The 18,891-nt window shown below is 40.7% G+C and overlaps 3 protein-coding genes across 3 annotated transcripts; 1 reads left to right on the forward strand and 2 right to left on the reverse strand.

Moving 5' to 3' along the window:
- Positions 1 to 1,695: 1,695 nt before the first annotated feature.
- Positions 1,696 to 3,356, reverse strand: CLUP02_06691 (MFS transporter, metabolite:H+ symporter; the record flags this gene model as incomplete). The annotated part of the gene is made up of 2 exons (XM_049285688.1): positions 1,696 to 3,051; positions 3,105 to 3,356. 2 exons carry the CDS (start codon positions 3,354 to 3,356, stop codon positions 1,696 to 1,698), a joined length of 1,608 nt encoding a protein of 535 aa, XP_049142831.1.
- Positions 3,357 to 4,304: 948 nt separating this feature from the next.
- Positions 4,305 to 5,474, forward strand: CLUP02_06692 (uncharacterized protein; the record flags this gene model as incomplete). Its single annotated transcript, XM_049285689.1, has 2 exons — positions 4,305 to 5,012; positions 5,070 to 5,474. 2 exons carry the CDS (start codon positions 4,305 to 4,307, stop codon positions 5,472 to 5,474), a joined length of 1,113 nt encoding a protein of 370 aa, XP_049142832.1.
- Positions 5,475 to 11,074: 5,600 nt separating this feature from the next.
- Positions 11,075 to 11,308, reverse strand: CLUP02_06693 (uncharacterized protein; the record flags this gene model as incomplete). The annotated part of the gene is made up of 1 exon (XM_049285690.1): positions 11,075 to 11,308. A coding segment is annotated over one exon (234 nt), but the record flags the coding sequence as incomplete, so codon positions are not given.
- Positions 11,309 to 18,891: the final 7,583 nt, after the last annotated feature.

Consider the following 18,891-nt stretch of genomic DNA (forward strand, 5'->3'; position numbering starts at 1 on the left):
AAATAACTAGTAAGTACCTAGAAAGTACGATTATTAAAGTACTTAAGCTACTATATAGGCTTATAGAATTAGGTACCTATTAATAAACTACCTATTATAATTTTTATATTAATTAACTATTAATAATTACCTCTACGTATAACCCGTACTTACTAGTTACGGAGCACAAAAGTAACTAATTTAAAATCGTTAGAATATAAACTAACGATATATTAAGCCTATCTAATATTAACTTTATAAAAAAGGAGGATAAGGAGCTCTAAAAAGCGGGCTTCGTAGCGAAGCTAAAAGAGGTCCTTATAATAAATACCCCCTTAGTATTTAATAATAGGATTTTTATAATTAAAAAGGAAACTGTTATTTTTTAATAAAAGGGGTAGAGTAAGAAGATTAACTTCGTTAATCTAAATATAACTAACGTTAAGAAGCGGTATAAAGCTAAGCTAGCGCGAGGGGTATATATTATAAATATTTATTAGCTTAAAGTAATTTTTAACTATACTAAAGTAGCGCAAGCTATAGATCTAACTAAACGAAACGTCGAAGTACTTAATAAGCAGCTTAAATAGTAATAAATAAATCTTAATCGAGGTCTCGTTTACTACCTAATCGACCCTATAATTAATAAGCTCTACGTCTTCGTTAATAGGTTATTTACGAATAATAACGACCTTACTTTATAATTAGGGTATATTATTATCCTAGCTAACGAGAGTATAAATAAGAGCGAATTTACTATATACGGTAATATAATCCACTACTTATTAACTAAAAATAAGCGAGTAACGAGAAGTATACTAGCGTTAGAGGTCTATAGTATAATTAATAGTATTAACTTCTCTTATACAATTTTAATAACGCTAAGGAAGATTACTAATCGAATTAGCCTTTTACCTATTTTAATAGTTATTTATACCGATTCTTACTTACTATATAAATACCTCGTTAAATTAGGAATAATAAAGGAAAAGAGGTTTATAATTAATATTATAGCCCTTAGGTAATCGTATAAAAGGCGCGAGATACTTAAGATCTATTAGATTAATAATAAAAATAACCTCGTAAACGCTTTTATAAAAGTAGTACTAAATAAAGGATTAGAGTAATTCGTAAGTAGTAAAAAAGCTACTATATAAATAGAGGGATAGGTTATATAAAAAGAGTAAAGAAAAGGGGGAAAAGGAGACGACTTAGTAAATAGGCCCGAGGTTAAATTATACCTCTAACCGTAGTAGTTAAATTAATAAAAGAAAGAGAAAGTTAGTATTAAATTAGAAATCTAATTCGCCCGCGGTATATAGCTAACTACACAGGGGCTAATTAGGGGCCTTATTTACGATTATTATAGCTAGCCTAACCTACGGTTAGAACCTCCTTTTTATACTTACTACGCAGATATTTATATAGTTTAATTAATCTCTTCGTTAACTACGGTTCGAACTAACTACCCTATTATAAGGATACTAACAATATTATAACCGCAGGGGCCTATAGGGCGCGTGTTAGTTCTGGTTATGCATACTAAGTCATGACACTTTATAATGTATTTATAATTATTAATACCATTTTTTTAATATTAGAGCTCTAACTTTTATTATCATACTTACCATAACCAGTCAGCCGTGATATATACCCCAGTTTATTCAAGTGTTTACGAGAAACGAGCTGTGTACTAAAACAAGAAAATCTCCAATTTTAAGCCGCAGCGCGACCTCGGGTCTCATAGGGCAGGACTAAAAAGATTAGACCAGCCAAAATAAACAAGGCTGCCGAAACCCAGACGGGGTAGTCATTGTCAATGCCAACATACGCCGCAATGATAGGAGCAATGAGACCACTCAGGCGGTTGAACAGGGCTACTAAGCCATTGGCAGTACCACGAACTGGAGCAGGAAAGAGTTCTGGAGTGTAAGAGTACAGGAGTCCGTATACCAGATTCTGAAAGAAGGCAATAGCGCATGAAAAGCCTAGAACACCAGCCTGGGTAGTGGCGCGGGTAAACAGGAACAGGAAGACACCAGTTGACAAGCAAGCGATCGTTCCAGTACCCTTTCGGCCAATACCCTTCAGGTCGACAGTGAAACTGCCAAGGAGCGAAGCTGGGATACCGCAGACAGCCTGAATGGCATAATTCCGGTACACATCGTTAGTGGATTTGGCACCTGAAGTAACGCCCTTGTTCTCAAGATAGATAGGGATAAACGAATTGTAGAGCGGATAGGCCATCCCAATAGAACACCAGAGGAAGATCATCAAAGTTGTAGAAAGGGCCATACGAGGGCTGGAGAAGAGGACACGAATTTTGCTAAGTGAAAGCTTGTGCAAACTTCTCTTGATGATGTCCTTGTTGGTATTGTCTGGCGCAGTAGTCTCCGTGCGGGTAGCATTCAGTTCAGCGTCAATAGACTCGAAGCGGGACACAGTGAGCCACGAGGTCTTCCCATCTCTGGCGGCAATCTTCTGAATAGTATCAACAGCCTGCTGATCTAGACCCCTGCTGAGAAGGAACTTGGGAGTCTCGTATACTCGAAAGAAGAGTCGAAGAAGGAACATGGTGAGAGTAATACCACCGAAAGTCCAGTAGGTGTAGCGCCAGCCCAAGTTGTTGCTGTATGTGCAGCCAGCCTCGGACTTTGGATCGCATGAGTAATTGGCGATGAGCGGCCAGGAAACCAAAGCTGCTACTGCCTGACCAACTGACCAGAAAGCAGATTGCATTGTAAGGAGGTACTGGTGAGTAGCAGGGATGTACTCCAGAAAGATAGCGCTATCGACGGGTTGGTTGCCGCCGGTACCTATGCCAATGAAGGCAGTGAAGATAGCAAGGGCTACGAAGTTGGGACTTCCAGCCCCGATCAAGCCGCTGACTGAGGAAATAAGCAGGGTGATGTTGAAAGCCAAGCGGCGGCCGATGATGTCGGCTGTCATGGGCCAGACGGAGGAACCAACGACGAGACCGGCATATTTGGCGAGGGTAAGAAAAGCAATGCGCTTTACGTGGAATTCGTTTCGAACGGGGGGACTGATGATAGTGATCGCCTGCATCCAGAACTAAATACCTGTTAGCTGTCTTGTCGTAAGCTCATGTGGGATCTGACACTCACATTATCCACAAACCATCCGAATCCAGTCATGGCAAATACCTTCCATTGGAAGCTGCCCATGCTGATGTCTACCAAAGCTTGGTTCATAACAGCGACCTTTCGTCGATAGACTTCGCTGACGCCGGAATCGATACCTCGCATATCAATTACGTTTTCGCTAATCATCTCGACTTCTCCCTTGGAGTGGGAGATGCCGGTGGCAGTTTTCTCGACGGGCGGTGTGTCTTCAACATCTTTCTTGTCAGGCGCCATCGCAATGATGTGAATCCGTGAGCGGAAAGAGAGATACACAATAACGAGATAGCCTGAGGTAAAGATGATCGAGAAGATTGAGAATAATGGTATGGCTGATCTTTGTCTTGACATGCCTATATATCTTGCCCGTCCAAGGTTTTGACAACAGCTTCATTTGATAGGTCAAAGTCAAGTTGGAGATCGGGACTGTGCGCGTGGTAGATTCTGGGTAAAGGCGATAAAGGCAAGGCCCTAGATTCGAATGGATATCAATCCAATTTCGCCATGTTTTTCCCAAACAGGAAAGGGAACACGGTCAGGGAAGAGATAATGACTTTGTCACCCTGGACAGCCTCGGTGCTGTAGTCTAATCCCTTGGAACTGGCTGGCTGTTGGGTCGGCGCCAAGTAGCGCTATCTGCAACGGCAACCGAAGTATTGCGTAAACAACTCGGTATTCGGATTGTCCCGCTTCAAATACTCCAAACTTGGTATAACGCGGATATGTCACCTGCAACCTTCGCATTCCACACTCCGATCGGAGAGAATCTAATTTCCTCTTTGGGCGGCTGAATTACTTTTTCCATGGTCAAGTGTAGAATATTACTATTCGTGACTGGTATGACTGCCGACTTGTTCTTTTATTGCGCTCTGAATACCCCAGCTATGGTATAGTGCGTGCTTGCTTTCCCCGCACTTTCTCTATGTTTTGAGGGAATAGAGGAGTCAGAGTGGACATTGGAATGGCCCTGTATTTTATTACTGGACATGAAAATTGCTAATTCCTGTCTATGTTTAGTCGCACGGATGTATATATATATATATATATATATATATTTATATATACCTATCTACTGGAACCACCAAACATCGGATAAGATAACATTATCAAGCTACAACTTTCCCAGTCGCATCTTGATTAAATTTTGTTCTCTCACCTTTTGCCGAGAGACCCCAAACGGTCGCCATGGCTCCCCCCATCTCTGTCGAAAGCGTCCCCAGCCTGGACGCCTTCAAACCTGTCAAGGATGACACTTACACACCGAGTTTTGCTCCCTTCAACCCCGCTAAGCATTTGGCGTATTCCCCTCCCTCCAAGGTCCTCACCATGAAGGACCTTGCTCTAAAACCGACTGTCCTGTCCCCCATCGCAACAACCGAGCCTTTCCCGCTTCTCTCTCAGGAGGCCATTCTTCGTTATCGCCAAGACTTATTCAGCAAAGATATCCTGGACAATTGCCTCCATCACACTCGCCCTGGATCTGTCCAGCTTCGAGGCATGGCACCGCGTTACTCCACTTTCATCCACGATCTATGGCATTCCCCCGAAGTTCTCAAGATTGTGAGCGACGTTGCTGGTGTCCAACTCGTTCCTGCCATGGACTATGAGATCAGCCACACCAATGTCCAGCTTGGACCAGGTGGTCTCGATGCGGTTCGGAAGACACCCGTTGTACCTCCTGAAGCTACTGAAGAGGCTATCAAGAACTTTGAGGCCGAAAAGGGCCAGGTCAGAGCTGTCACTGATCAATCAAGGCCTATTATTGAGTGGCACAAGGACTCGCATCCTTGGGTCTGCGTTGTTATGCTCTCGGACGCTCGTCATATGACTGGTGGCGAGACTGAGTTGATGAAGGGAGATGGTACCACCGTGAAGGTGAAGGCGCCGCAAATGGTAAGCATCAACGATAGATGAAATATGTCTTTCAACCCTGACGTTTACAAATTGCAGGGCTGCGCCGTCCTTCTCCAGGGCCGTTACATCTCCCATACCGCCGCTCCCGTCGAAAACATGCCCGAGCGCGTCACGGTCGTCACCTCATTTCGCCCCAAGAACCCGCTCCTTGTCGACGATACGACTAATGCCAACGTTAAAAACAAGTCTCATCTGACCGAGCTATACTACCAGTGGACCACCTACCGATTGGAGGTCATGGCTCATCGTGCTCGTAGTGCTTTGGCCGAGTTGCAGGAGAGGTATGCGAAGAACGTTGCCGAGTCGGATCCTGAGGGAAAGCCTGGTCTCTGCAGAGTTGAGACAGTGAGTTCGGAGGAGATAAACAAGTGGTGTGTGGAGATGATCAAGTATCTTCAGGATACCACTAGTGAGATGGGACTGTCTGGAAACAAGGCCTAGAAGGTTGATGGATTATTGAGTTTAGTTAGTATTGCTGCTAGCAGCCTATCCTTGATATGAAATGCAATCTTTAGAAGATATAACCGATGTAGTAATGATCTTGTAGAATATCGAGTCTTTACTGTAGTAAATACTCTTGTATTGTTCGGTGATAACGCGAAATCTGATGATATGATTTGTTTTGGTTGTTTTTAGCAGGCAATACCTTCGAGCTTTTAAGCCTTTGCAAATAAAAGGACCCTTCAGCTGAGGCATTTTGTGCTATTCCACTTGGGGCATTAGCTCCATATTTATGTCTCCACACCAAACCACTGGGCCCAAAGATAAGTTGCTTTTCCCCGCCTGCCCTGCCGATGTCAAAGTCGAGGTCGTGCTACGGTCACACCAAGAGCCGCTCCTCTATAGAGAGATGAGCTTCGAGTCTTCGAGTAAAAGATCGAGAGATGGCTGTTGGACATGCAGAAGAAGGTAAAGTCTGAGCCCGTCAGATTTGCTTGCTTACTTACACACCCTAGACGAAAGAAGTGCGATAGCGCAGTCCCCGTATGCGAGAATTGCCAAAGACTGGGTCTTGACTGTGACAGGGGCACTCGACTTGTATGGGAAGATGATGCGCGGAGAGACGGTATGAGAAGAAGAGGTCCCTTACCTAGGAAGTCGACATCTGAGAAAGTCAGAGGGATACCAGTGTCCACTCCCGGTAGCTCACCGTCCAATGCTCTCATGCTCTTGCCAACGCCGTCGCCTTCGCTTGGTTCACTCAATACGGTATCGGCTGAAGACTTCCGACTGTATCCCAGTTTGTCTGACTGGTCGTCCCATCTTGACCCACTGGACAAGCAGATCCTGGACCGCTATACGAAGTTCTTCTCGACAACTTACCCAACCTGCAAAGATGCCTCTAACCCTTTTCTCAAAGTTCTGATACCACTGGCGATGAGACATCGAACTGTTCTCGATGCCATGCTTGCCCTCAGTTGTGTTCAGAGCTGGGAGAACGGACAATTCACAATGCGTGCCCCCATGCTACGGTATAGAGCCAAGGCAATTAGAGGATGCAGCGACCTCGTCAAGAAAGTCATCTCAAACCCAGAGGCCCGTGAAGACGCATTCAGCCAAGGCCAGAATACCTTGATTCCAGTCATCACCCCACGAACCACGGAGATCGTTGAAAACGATGGTATCATCCCGCTACTGGCAACATCCGTTCTACTTATGCTCTATGAGAAACTCCACGGAGAGGGTAAAGAAAACGGAACAAGCCACTTGCAGCTATTCGCTCAGCTCTTCCCGTCCCAGCTCTTCAGCAACATTTTGGACAGACTTACGCAAACTTCTAAGACGGGCTATCAGACCGACGCGATGCTTTTTCTTTCCAATTCATTCCTATATAATGATCTTGTACGGTCTACGTCACTGCGAACCACGACGTTATCAACATTCTACCATGAGAGACCATCATCACCCTCAATATCGCATCGCTTTTATTTCCCCACTATCATAGCTCGCATAGGCGCCAATGATATGTTAGTATCAGATGCCGATATTATTGCCTGGGACGGAACGCTCAATTGGCTACCGAGTCTGGCCCTTCAATTCTCCGGTCAGAGCGAACAAACCGACTTGCGACTACTCTTAGACTCAAGTTTGATATATGGCCCCACCTTTCAAAAGCTCGAGTCCTTCGTGTGTATTAACACATGGAGCGAAGAGAAGCTGATTTCTGAGCTCTACAGAGTAGCAGCTCTGGTCTACAGAAGACAGCAGCAGCCAGACAAGTCCTCTTCTGCCATGGGCAGCCTCCCCGGATGGGCCATGGAAATTTTACGCCTCATCCCGCCGAGCTCACCGTATGGGACAGCTCTTCTCTGGCCAATCGCCCTTGTTGGCCCGGCATTAACCGATTTGGAACACCGAGAATACGTATTTAGTCGTCTGCAGATGTTGGAGCAGCAGTGCAAGATAAAGACGTATGCTAATATCGCTGAGCATTTGGTCAACCTATGGGGATGTCATGATAACGGCAGCCCTTCTAAAAGCCAGTTAGCGTATTTGTTCGGATAAATCACTACTCAATACTTTAGTTCATCTTGATTAATAGTCTTGGTTAATCATTACTACAGCACGTTTTTTAAGAAAATAAATATGATAATACGATAAACTGTTAAAAGGAGACCAAAGCCGCTATAGATCGCAAAAACGCCGCTCTCGTCACCCACCGTCTCCCACCACAAGTGTAGCATCACAAACGTCAAGAAAAAAACATACAACACCGGGTATTCGCTGATCGTCACCGACTCAACTACTAATCCGGCCCTCATTAGCTTATCTAAGGGAGAGCGGACGGGATCCCGAGTTTTCTAATAGGTATGGTCGTATATAAAGGTTTTCCGAGATCTGCGAGTTTATAATATAAGTGTTAGTATCCCTATTACAGGGTAGTTAGTTCGAACCGTAGTTAACAAAGAGATTAATTAAACTATATAAATATCTACGTAGTAAGTATAAAAAGGAGGTTCTAACCGTAAGTTAGGCTAGCTACGATAATCGTAAATAGGGCTCCTAATTAGCCCCTACGTAGTCGGCTATATACCGCAGTCGAATTAGACTTCTAATTTAATACTAACTTTCTTTTTTTATTATTAATTTAATTACTACGGTTAGAGGTATAATTCGACCTTAGGCCCGTTTATTAAGTCGTCTCCTTTTCCCCCTTTTCTCTACTCTTTTTATATAACCTATCCCTTTATTCGTATAATAACTTTTCCACTACTTATAAATTACTCTAATCCCTTATTTTATATTACTTTTATAAAAGCGTCTACGAGGTTATTTTTATTATTAATCTAACGGATCTTAAGTATTTTATACCTTTTATACGATTACCTAAGGGCTATAATATTAATTATAAGCCTCTTTTCCTTCGTCGTTCCTAATTTAACGAGGTATTCGTATAGCGAGTAAGAATCTATATAAATAACTATTAAAATAAATAAAAGGCTAATTTAATTAGTAATCTTCCTTAGCGTTATTAAAATTGCATAGGAGAGGTTAACGCCGTTAACTATATTATAAACCTCCGACGCTAATATACTTCTCGTTACTTACTTACTTTTAGTTAACGAGTAGTAGATTATATTATTATATATAGTAAATTCGCTCTCGCCTATACTCTCGTTAGCTAGGATAATAATATACCCTAATTACGAAGTAAGGTTATTATTATTTATAAATAACCTATTAATAAAGACGTAGAGCTTACTAGTCGTAAGGTCGATCGGGTAATAAACGAGACCTCGATCGAGATTTATCTATTACTACTTAAGCTATTTATTAAGTACCTTAACGTCTCGTTCGGTTAGATTTATAGCCTGCGCTACCCTAATATAATTAAAAGTCGCCTCGGGCTAATAAATACTCGTAATATATACCCCTTATATAAGCTTAGCCTTATATTACTTCTTAACGTTAGTTACGTTTAGATTAATAAAGTTAATCTTCTCGCCCTGCCCCTTTTATTAAAAAACGACAGTTTCCTTTTTAATTATAAAAATCCCGCTATTAAATACTAAGGGGGTGTTTATTATAAGGACCTCTTTTAGCTTTATTATAAAGCCCGCTTTTTAAAGCTCCTTATCCTCCTTTTTTATAAAGTTAATATTAAATAGGCCTAATATATTATCGGTTTATATTCTAACGATCCTAAATTAGTCGCCTTCGTACTCTATAACTAGTAAGTACGGGTCGTACGTAAAGGTAATTATTAATAGTTAATTAATATAAAAATCGTAGTAAGTGGCCTATTAATAGGTGCCCGATTCTGCGAGCCTATATAGTAGCTTAAGCACTTTAATAATCGTGCTTTCTAGGTACTTACTAACTATTTCTTTCGGTAAATAGGCTAGGATTTTCCTTATAAGCCCTGTGGCCGATTAGGTATAGGCCTAGGTAATATTATAGCTCTAAATCTCGTATCCCTTTTTCTATAGCGATGCTATTAATACTATTATTAATCGTTAGCTATAGTACTATATAGTAGGTAATTATATAAGTAGCGTCGCCTTTTTAACGTCGCCGTATTCCTAAATTACGTATCTAGACTTCTCGTACGGCTAGGGTGTTCCTTTCTTTTTAATCTTACGAACTATTCGTAATTTAAATATGTAGAGGTTTATATGTTTTTCTAAGTCGTATAAGATAAATCGATAGACCCCTCGATTGCGAAGAGTGTCTACTTTAATAAGATCTAATCCCTTATACGGCTTTTTAATAGTTATAATTACGCCTTCTTTACGTAGTTTAACCGCTAGCTCGAAATCGGCTTTCTCTTTTGCTATATAAAAGGTATTAATTACCTTGTTATTAGTAATAAATTGCCGCGTTAGGGCTTATTATTATAGTCTTTTGCGACGTCTCGCTAGTAGTATTAGTGCCCTTTTAGCAATTTCCTTTTCCTTATCGTTTATTAGTACTACTACGACGATTTTATTAAGGATAATTTCCTATACCTCTACCGCGGGTTATATAATTTCCCCTAGCTCTTTTTCTTTTTATAAGTTAGAAATTACCTCGTTAGGATCTATATAGTACGGTCTAATTACTATAATTAACACTTTGAGTAGCTAGTTACGATCTCTCGTAACTATATAAGAGCGCTCGTTAACGGAAATTAACTTATATAACCTAGCCTATTATTAGGTAATTTCGCGCTATACTTATATATCCGAATTTAGTGGTATATTTAGATTATCCCCTATATCGGGCCTATTGCGCGTAGTAATTACTTTATTAACTTACTTTTTTATACTTACTTTGCGCAGTGCCCGCATTACTTTTTTAACTACTCGGGCTCGTTAGCTTATACTTAGCGACGGTAGCGAGGCTAAGGTCGTTCTTAAATATGCTCTAAATATTAATAACGTTAGTATAAGTCCGTTAGGCCCTATAATATCGTTATAGTATTTAAGTACTATCTAGAGGCATTCGTCGTTAGTAAAATCCGGATTTTCCTCTTTAATAATTCTAAACGCCCTTTTTAACTATTAGTATACCCTCTTTACCTTTTTAATACTATAATACGCTTTAACGGGTACGACTTTTAGCTATATACCGTAGGCCGTCGTATTATCCCTAAATTTTACTAATTTAAAGCTAGTACTAGCGTCGGTTCTAATACTATCTAGCGGTCCTTAGTATATATTAATCTAGCTTTTTTATAAGGCTACCTATACTATCTTTGCTTATAGATCCCAGAGGAATTGCCCTACTTAGAAAGATATAGCTACGTCGATTATATATAGTACTAGCCGACTATTTAAGTAGAAGATATCGACGACGATTTCTTAGTTAAAGTTAAGCTTATTACGTAATTTAAACTTAAATTTGCGTAGGCTCTGCGCATTTATTTAGTATTAATAATATACTTTCGTTAACTACTCTAGCGCCCCTATTTCGATATTATTATTATTTAATTACTTTAGGAGGTTATATAGCCTCGTAACTAACGGGTGCCCGAATCTCTAGTATAATCTTCTAAGCTTACTTTCCGTTAGGTAATTAATCGACTTTGTGTTATTAATAAGCTTTATAAACGCATGCCCCTATCGTCGTTCGACTACTTCGAAGTGCTTACTACTAGAGATTCTGTTCTTTATATTATTAAATATAATACCTAGTCGATCTATATCTTTTAGATATAAGAGAAATGGGGTATTAATAGGTAAAATATAAAAAGTTATCGTTCCGAAGTGCGTCTCTACTTTTACTATACCTAGGGCGACGATTTCTTTACTTAGGCCGAAACTAATTTTCGTAATACCCGCTATTAACGTATTAAGTATTACTAGCGCGATCTTCTATAGTACTTAAAATTGCCCTTTTCTTTTAGTTAACTATTATAATCCCTTAGTATCTAGGATAATCCTATAAAGTTTATCTAGGCCGTACCTTTCGCTTATATAAAATACTTATATAAGCTTACTATTCGAGGGATCTAAGTAGTATAAAAAGGACCCCTCTAGCTACCTTTAGATTTACTTAGTACTATATTCCTTTTTTTTAAATATCGAGAGAGATAGCGTTTTCTCTTTAATCGTTAAGAAAATAGGCTTTAGCCCTATTAAATTCGCCCTTTTAGCTACCTCCGTATCCGTTATCTAAGGGACCTTCCCTTACTATCCGTAAATAAAAGCTTACTTATTAAGAGCTTTTACTACCCTCTGTTCGTTTAGCCTCGTATATCCTCTAGAGGCTAACGGGGTAAAAAAAGAGTAGTTAATATCGTTAATTTTATTATAATCTAATTCGTTAGTATAAGGGGTAAGATCTTCCTTATTTTCTAAATTTCTTATAGGGGGTATATGCTTTAGGCTACTACTTTAGCTACCGTCGCTAGGTTCTATACCCCCGGATCTGCCCTTATATATAACGAGGAATTAGTTAAACCGACGAAGGCTAGTTTTACTATCTACTACCCTCGACTTTTTATATTATTTATACGATTTAGTACGCTCTTCCTTAGAGTAGTTACTTAACTAATATCTATCCTTTTTATAAATATAGTATTACTTCTTTTATTACCCTACCTATAAGTTAAATCTCTACTTATTTAACGAATCTAGGCCTCCTTACTAGCGATTACCGTATTTAGCCTCTTTTCTTTTTTTATTATACGTTTAATTAACTTAATATTATTAATAAGGGCCGTCGTACGCCTAGAAGTGGGTTTAGCGCAGCATTCTCGCTTTAATATTAAAGTTAGATCTTAGCCTCGAGCAGAGCGTCTCGTAGTTTTCGAGTACTTAGTATAAGGTAATTTTTATTTTTAATATACGCTAGACTACGGTATAAAGATATCCGACTTTTCGCTCGTTTATTCTCCTATTTAGCTAGGTTTTCGCTAGCTTATCGATTCGATCGATAAGCTCTTTAAGGATCTTTACTCGTAATTTACCCTTTATTATCCTAGCTATAAATACGAAAGAAATCGCTCGTAGCTTAGATAGGAGCTTTAGGTTCCTATTATAGGTCTCGAAGCGGCTTTAAATTACGTTAATTATACTAAAAAAGTCGTTTCGATCGAGATTACGTACCGCTTCGTAGTAGTAATCGGAGGCTTTACTTATAAGTACGGTATTAATTACCGAATAGTACTAGTATTCCCTAATTCTAACTTTTTTATAATAATTATAAAATATCGTTAGGGTTTTTTATAAGACCTTATACTTCCCCTTAGAATATAGTTTCTTTTTTAAGAAGATCTTTTTAAGGTTTATAAATTGCCTTATATTTGTTACTAGATTTTTAGTATTTATATGCGATCCTTACGTCGCTACGTACTATTAGTAACTTTAGGTCGTTTACCTCTTTTTTTATTAGCCGATCGGTACCGAATTTCGCGTTAATAGCGGTAACGAGTTATAAATTAAAATAGGCGAAATTATCGATTATCGTACTTTTAGTACTATATTTTGCCCCGGTATATCCTTTTATAATAATAAATTTCCGTTAGTAATTATAAGGAGGAAATCTAGGTCGTTTACCCTTTTTCTAAATTCGTTAAAGTAATTATACGCTCTATCGACCTAGGCCTAGTTTTATAATATAAATTCCTCTTTTATAATTATTACTATTAGTATTTTATATGGCTCTTGCGATTATAATTACGCTAGTAATACCCCTCGCCCGTAGAGGAATTTATTAACTACTTTTATAATTCTTAGGCTTACGCTCGCGAACTATTTATCTAGCTAGTAGCTAAGGTTATTTATAATCTCGTAAAATAGGGGTTACCCCTATAGCCCTTTTTTTTTATAGACCTTAGTTAAATAGATTAATACCGCGTTAATTTACTTACCGTTAGGCTAATCCGCGATTTTATATATCTACGTCCTCTAATAATCTAAGTTAATATTTACCTATTTATAAGGGATTAGGATTCTATCTAGGATTAGGTTTTATCCTCTCTTTTTTTACCCTAACTTACTAAGGGTCGTGCTCTAGTTTATACTTATATTAGCGGTCGCTAGCGTATTTAATTTTAATAGGGATATATTTAATCCGCGCGCGGGTCGTAATAAATCCGTGCTTTTACTACTTAACGAATTTATTAAGGTTTAGGAGATTCTCGTTTCCTCTCGCCGTCTCGTTACTGCTCTTATTTTTATTATTTCTAACGATTATTACTACCCTTCTAAATCGCTAGCTATCGTACTTACTAAGATCCTCTTTTTTATTTAGTAAAAAAGGGTAGGTTTTAATAGTTCTTTTTAATAATAGTAATAATAGACGTTTATATTATTATAAGAAGATATAGTGATTAGTCTCGGGATCTTTACTAATTACTAATTTCCGCTATCCCGTATACTTCTAGCCTCCTAAGCCTCGTACTCTCTATAATCTCTAAATAGCTTTTTTAGTTAATTTCTAAGATCCGTAATACTCTTAGCTTAATACCGTTAGGACCTCTAAATCCCCTCCTCTCTTATTAAACCGTCTCTTATATTATATTCCTAAGTAATACCCGGGGGGTAATTAAGGGAGCTATAAGGAGGTTATCTAGATCGTAGGCTTAAGGTCGTACTTATAAGATCCTTATAATAATAGACTTTCTTATATACTATAGATCTCTTAGCTTAATAACTCCTATAGGGTTACCTTCGCTACTAAGTAAGAATGTTTATATTTAGAGATCCCTTTTTTTAATCGCACGGTACTCTTTTATATTATATTTTTACTAATTTAACTAGTTAATTTCTAATTACGGGCCGGCTATAGAAAAATCGTTTAATAAAAAAGCTGCTCGGGGCGATAGCAAAAGGCTAGTTACTTAAGTAGTTCTATTAATTAACGTAATTTAACGTAGTAAACGTCGACCTCTTATAAATAATAAAGGGCTATGATTACTTAATTCCGTGCGGTATTTAAAAATCGCCTCTTTTTTTATCTACTTTTATAAAGTTAATTAGTATAAATCTCTTATCCCGTATAGTATTAAGAGGTCGTCTTTTTTATATAGCGAGATACCTTACCGATTTATAATAATAGAATTTAATTACTAATTAGTATTAATATTCCTATTATAAGGTAGTTAGTTCGAACCGTAGTTAACGAAGAGATTAATTGAACTATATAAATATCTGCGTAGTAGGTATAAAAAGGAGGTTCTAACCGTAGGTTGGGCTAGCTACGATAATCGTAAATAGGGCCCCTAATTGGCCCCTGCGCAGTCGGCTGTATGCCGCGGTCGAATTGGACTTCTAATCCGATAATTTCCAAGGGTCGACGTCAAGTCGCATCATCATTGGCTATATGCTTGCATAGCTGCACCACCCTACATTGCCTGCCACAGTGGCTTGCCACAGTGGCTTGCCATCTGAAGGTGACATCTAGGGAAAATGACTGCTATTGATGGGCACGTGATGGGGTATCCTCTGAGTCAAGCGTTTAGCCTTGACGGTGCCGCCGACGAGAGCTGTGCCCCGCCCCCACATCCCGATCACTTGCTGTGTGGCTTGCCCTCTTCATAAAGTAAGGTACTTCGTCCTCGACGACTCGGCAGCGAACATGTATTCACTCAACGCTTTTTGTCTGCCACTGGGTCATTCCAGTCCTCTGTAGAAGGGGGAAATTGAGAAATGCTTTGCTGAAGTGTTCTGAAATTCGAAAGCACGTCATTGGCACGTACTTTGCACGTACCTTAGTTTGAAGGGTGTAAGTCACAACAACAGGATTGGCTGTGAAGTTCCGCCGTGATCTGACTGCAGTCTAGAAAAGCATCCTTTGTTGCAAAGTTCCTTTTCAGGGAGATGTTGTCTCCAATGAAGTACATCTCTTTGAAATGCATTGATAATGTGTCTGACTGCATGTAAGCTCTGCCACCACCAATCTGCAGCCCAGCCGTAGCCTGCTCGAGACTGAAATATCTGGTCAAGGAGGAGGTGAGCGTTATCCAATCAATTCTGCTTGTAGTGCAACACGGCAGCTGGGGACTCACAGGTTGGCACGAATGGCCCAAGGCCCCTGGCATATATGAGTTCCTATGGAATCTGTTGGCTGGACTGGGACATTTAGCCTGCCAACAGGTCAACTCAACGCCTCAGACTTGCAGGCGCCAGCAAAGTGTTCAGATAACGCTGTAGCTACTAATCACTTGATCAGAAAGGGACCGGTGAGTATGTGTCTAATCTATAAGGTGGTGTCGTGTTGGAGCCAACAGAGGAATGCTCAGATTGTAGACGCCACTCTGGGCAGTATACGACCCCGCTCTCAATGACGAGGGATAAAAATGAAAGCTTTGGCAATCCCCCCGCCAATGTCCAAAGTGAAAAGGGGCTGACTGTCGACACCACTCCCCAATCCTCCGGGACTCAACGTAGAGAAAAAGGTCACCTCGCTCAAGCGATTATTACTTCCTCGGCATTCAATCTACAATGTCAGGGGTTGAGATTGCAGGGCTCGTCACAGGGGTCATATCGGTCATCTGGACCATCCAAGAGCTTTACTCCGGCCTCAAGGATGAGAAGAACATACCCCAAGCCTTTCACGATATAGCAGTCAGACTCCCCCTCGTTGAAGATACTCTCCAAATCGCCAAACAGCATATGCCTGAGAATGCGGACGAGAAAGAATACCAAGCTTTGGAAAGCGTTGTCAAGAACTGCAAAGTCAAAGCAGATAAATTGAGAGAGATTTTCAACGCTATGGGCCCTCCTGGGGAGCCTTAGTCCAGAATCGATCGCTACCGGGCCGTTGTGCGACGCTGGGGTCAGGGTAATAAGGCTGAAGACTTGGCAAAGGGAATGATGAAAGATATGAAGACTTTGGCGATGAATCGTGTTATGCAGGCGGTAACGTCTGCCCAAGTGGCGTATCTCGAAGAAGCCATCAAAGAACTGTCCTGCGTATAGCCCTCGCTTACAGATGAGGAATATGCATCTTTCTCACAGTACCATAATGGCTCAGGCGATAATATTGGGAGAGACAAAGTCAAAAAAACAAAATCTGTTTTCGGGCACTGGCAATGCATACTTTGGTCCAGTCACACAGGGTACGAGTTAGTCGTCATCAACGCAGACTAGGTGCTGCCACCCAAATTGAACTCTAAGTAATTTTTTGATCAATAGTCTTGAACCAGAACCCTGAAATCCGGTCAGGGGAAAGAAGTGAGAGTACTTTCGACAGTAAGAGAGCTTTCTTGAACAAAAATACACACCTCGACAGTGAGGCTGACAGAGCGATTAGCTTGCTTGAGGCTCCTTCCAAAACTCGGTGCTATCGGAACGGAGATCGAGGACTGTGAGTCTGCGAATTAGATCTTAAAGAACGATACCTATCGAGAATAGTCTTCCTGCAGGCATCAGCGAGACCCGGCCGCAGCCACGCTAATCCTCAGAGGCAAATTAGGAGTGGGCAAGTCTGTCTTGATAAAACAACTAGCAACTGATATCCCCCTGATCAGTGATAACCCCACCATACGAATCCACCATTCATTCCAGTCTATATCAGCCGGGGCCGATGGTTCACTGGGAGCGCGCCAGGATTCTACCATGCTATATCTATCCTTGCTTGCCAGCCTCGTTCGCGAATTTCCGTCGGAAGGTCGGGCTATGGCGAACTTGGCCGCTCGCCTACTTCGGATGACCGAATCAACTGTTGGAAGTGGGTACGATCTAACCCACAGTATCAAAGAAATCATCAAAGAGAACAAGCTTCGCCCTAATAGTCTAACTCGTTTCCGAATCTTTATCAATAGCCTTGAAGATTGTTTAGCAAATAACCCCTACCACGCCGCGACCGGCGATGGCCACATGCACAATGAGATATTAAAAGTACTCTCCTTTATTTCGAACTTACTACCAGAGTGCCTTGATAAAGGTGTCGATATCGGTATATGCCTCTCCCGTGGATATTCTAGTGACTATGGAGCATATGAGCCAAAGAGCCGGACTATTGAGATCGAGTCTCTATTGAGGGATGTAGTTAACCGATATATAATAAAGCGGGTCGATAGGCTGTGCAAATTAATGCTGACTAGTACCGAGGTTCTCGAGCTTTCCTCGAATCTGATATTGCGGAGTGTAAACGGTTTTCTTTGGGTAAATTTTGCTATAGAGCGAATTCTCTGTGCCAAGTTAACGTCAATAGCCGAGGAATATCGAGACCTCGCTAACAAAATTCCTGATAAGCTTGAAGACTTCTATAAACAGTCTGTTAAACAACTCTCACATGGTACGGCCCATGAGGACCTTAATTTTCTAAAATTAGTCCTTATAGCGGCCAGGCCGTTGAGTTCCGAAGAATTACACCTTGCCTCGATCTTCATCAAAGACAACTACTCCACAGGATTCCGGGAGTGGAAAATGAAGTGGGGAAAGCAAAACGAGGAACGTGGGTCTGCTTTCAGAGACCGAATAAGGCAATCAACCATGGGCCTTATTGAAGTTACTAAGATCGAAACCAAAGCTCTGGTTCCGTCTAAGAGCCAAGTACTAATTTTAATTCAGTAGTACCTCCCCGCCACTGACGTATCTCGCTTTATCCATACCTTAGTGATTGAGTTTCTTCGTAGAGAAAAGGGGCTCAAGTACTACTTTCCCGACCTTTCGCAGGCCTTGGATATGCAATGCCACTTGTCATTCTTCTAAATCTATACCCGTGTTCTCGAATCTTACGACCTCTCTAACGAAGATAATGTCGGCTTGTTGGAGTATGCGTCTGCCTTCTGGCTACATCATGCACGAGAAGCCGGAGCGTTGTTAGAGACAAAACATATTTCTGACACGATGCTGAAATGCATAAACGTAGCAGATCTTCCTCGTGCGTCTAAACTCGATCACATCGTCGAAAGGCAGATCGCCCACCTGAAAACTACCAGAGCAAAAGAGTTCTTGCTACTACAAGGAGATGAAGCGACAAGTACATTAGATGGCAACGTTGCGAAACCCAGCATCTTGGTGATGCTTGTAACCCTTGGATGTACTATACTCGTCCTGTAACACATCGAGCAGTGCAAGGTGTGTGGAGGATCGAGAAAATCCAATATCCCTTCCGTTGATCAGACATATTAGTCAAGTCAGGATTGGTAACTCGAACTCGCGCTCCGAAATGCGATTAAATGTAGTCATATCGATGTTGCGAAATTCTTGATCAAGCTGTGTGGTGGAAAGACGTTTCCTCTTCCCAAGAATGGAAGAAATTGCTCCATAGTTCTATTTTAAGCTTGTTATTTTGAGTAGCTTGAACTTGTGGAATTACTGCTCTCCGAGGGCGCCGACCCGACTGAGCGATCGCCCTGTACTTATGAATACCCCCTCACCGTTGCCATCGTGAAAAGTAATACGAACCTTATTGAAATTCTTTTATAGGGAGAAGAACATAAGAAAGAATGTATGCTCAAGATGCGCCGCCAGAAATCAGG

This window comes from Colletotrichum lupini, chromosome 3 (genome assembly GCF_023278565.1).
Source record: "Colletotrichum lupini chromosome 3, complete sequence".
NCBI lineage: Eukaryota > Fungi > Ascomycota > Sordariomycetes > Glomerellales > Glomerellaceae > Colletotrichum > Colletotrichum lupini.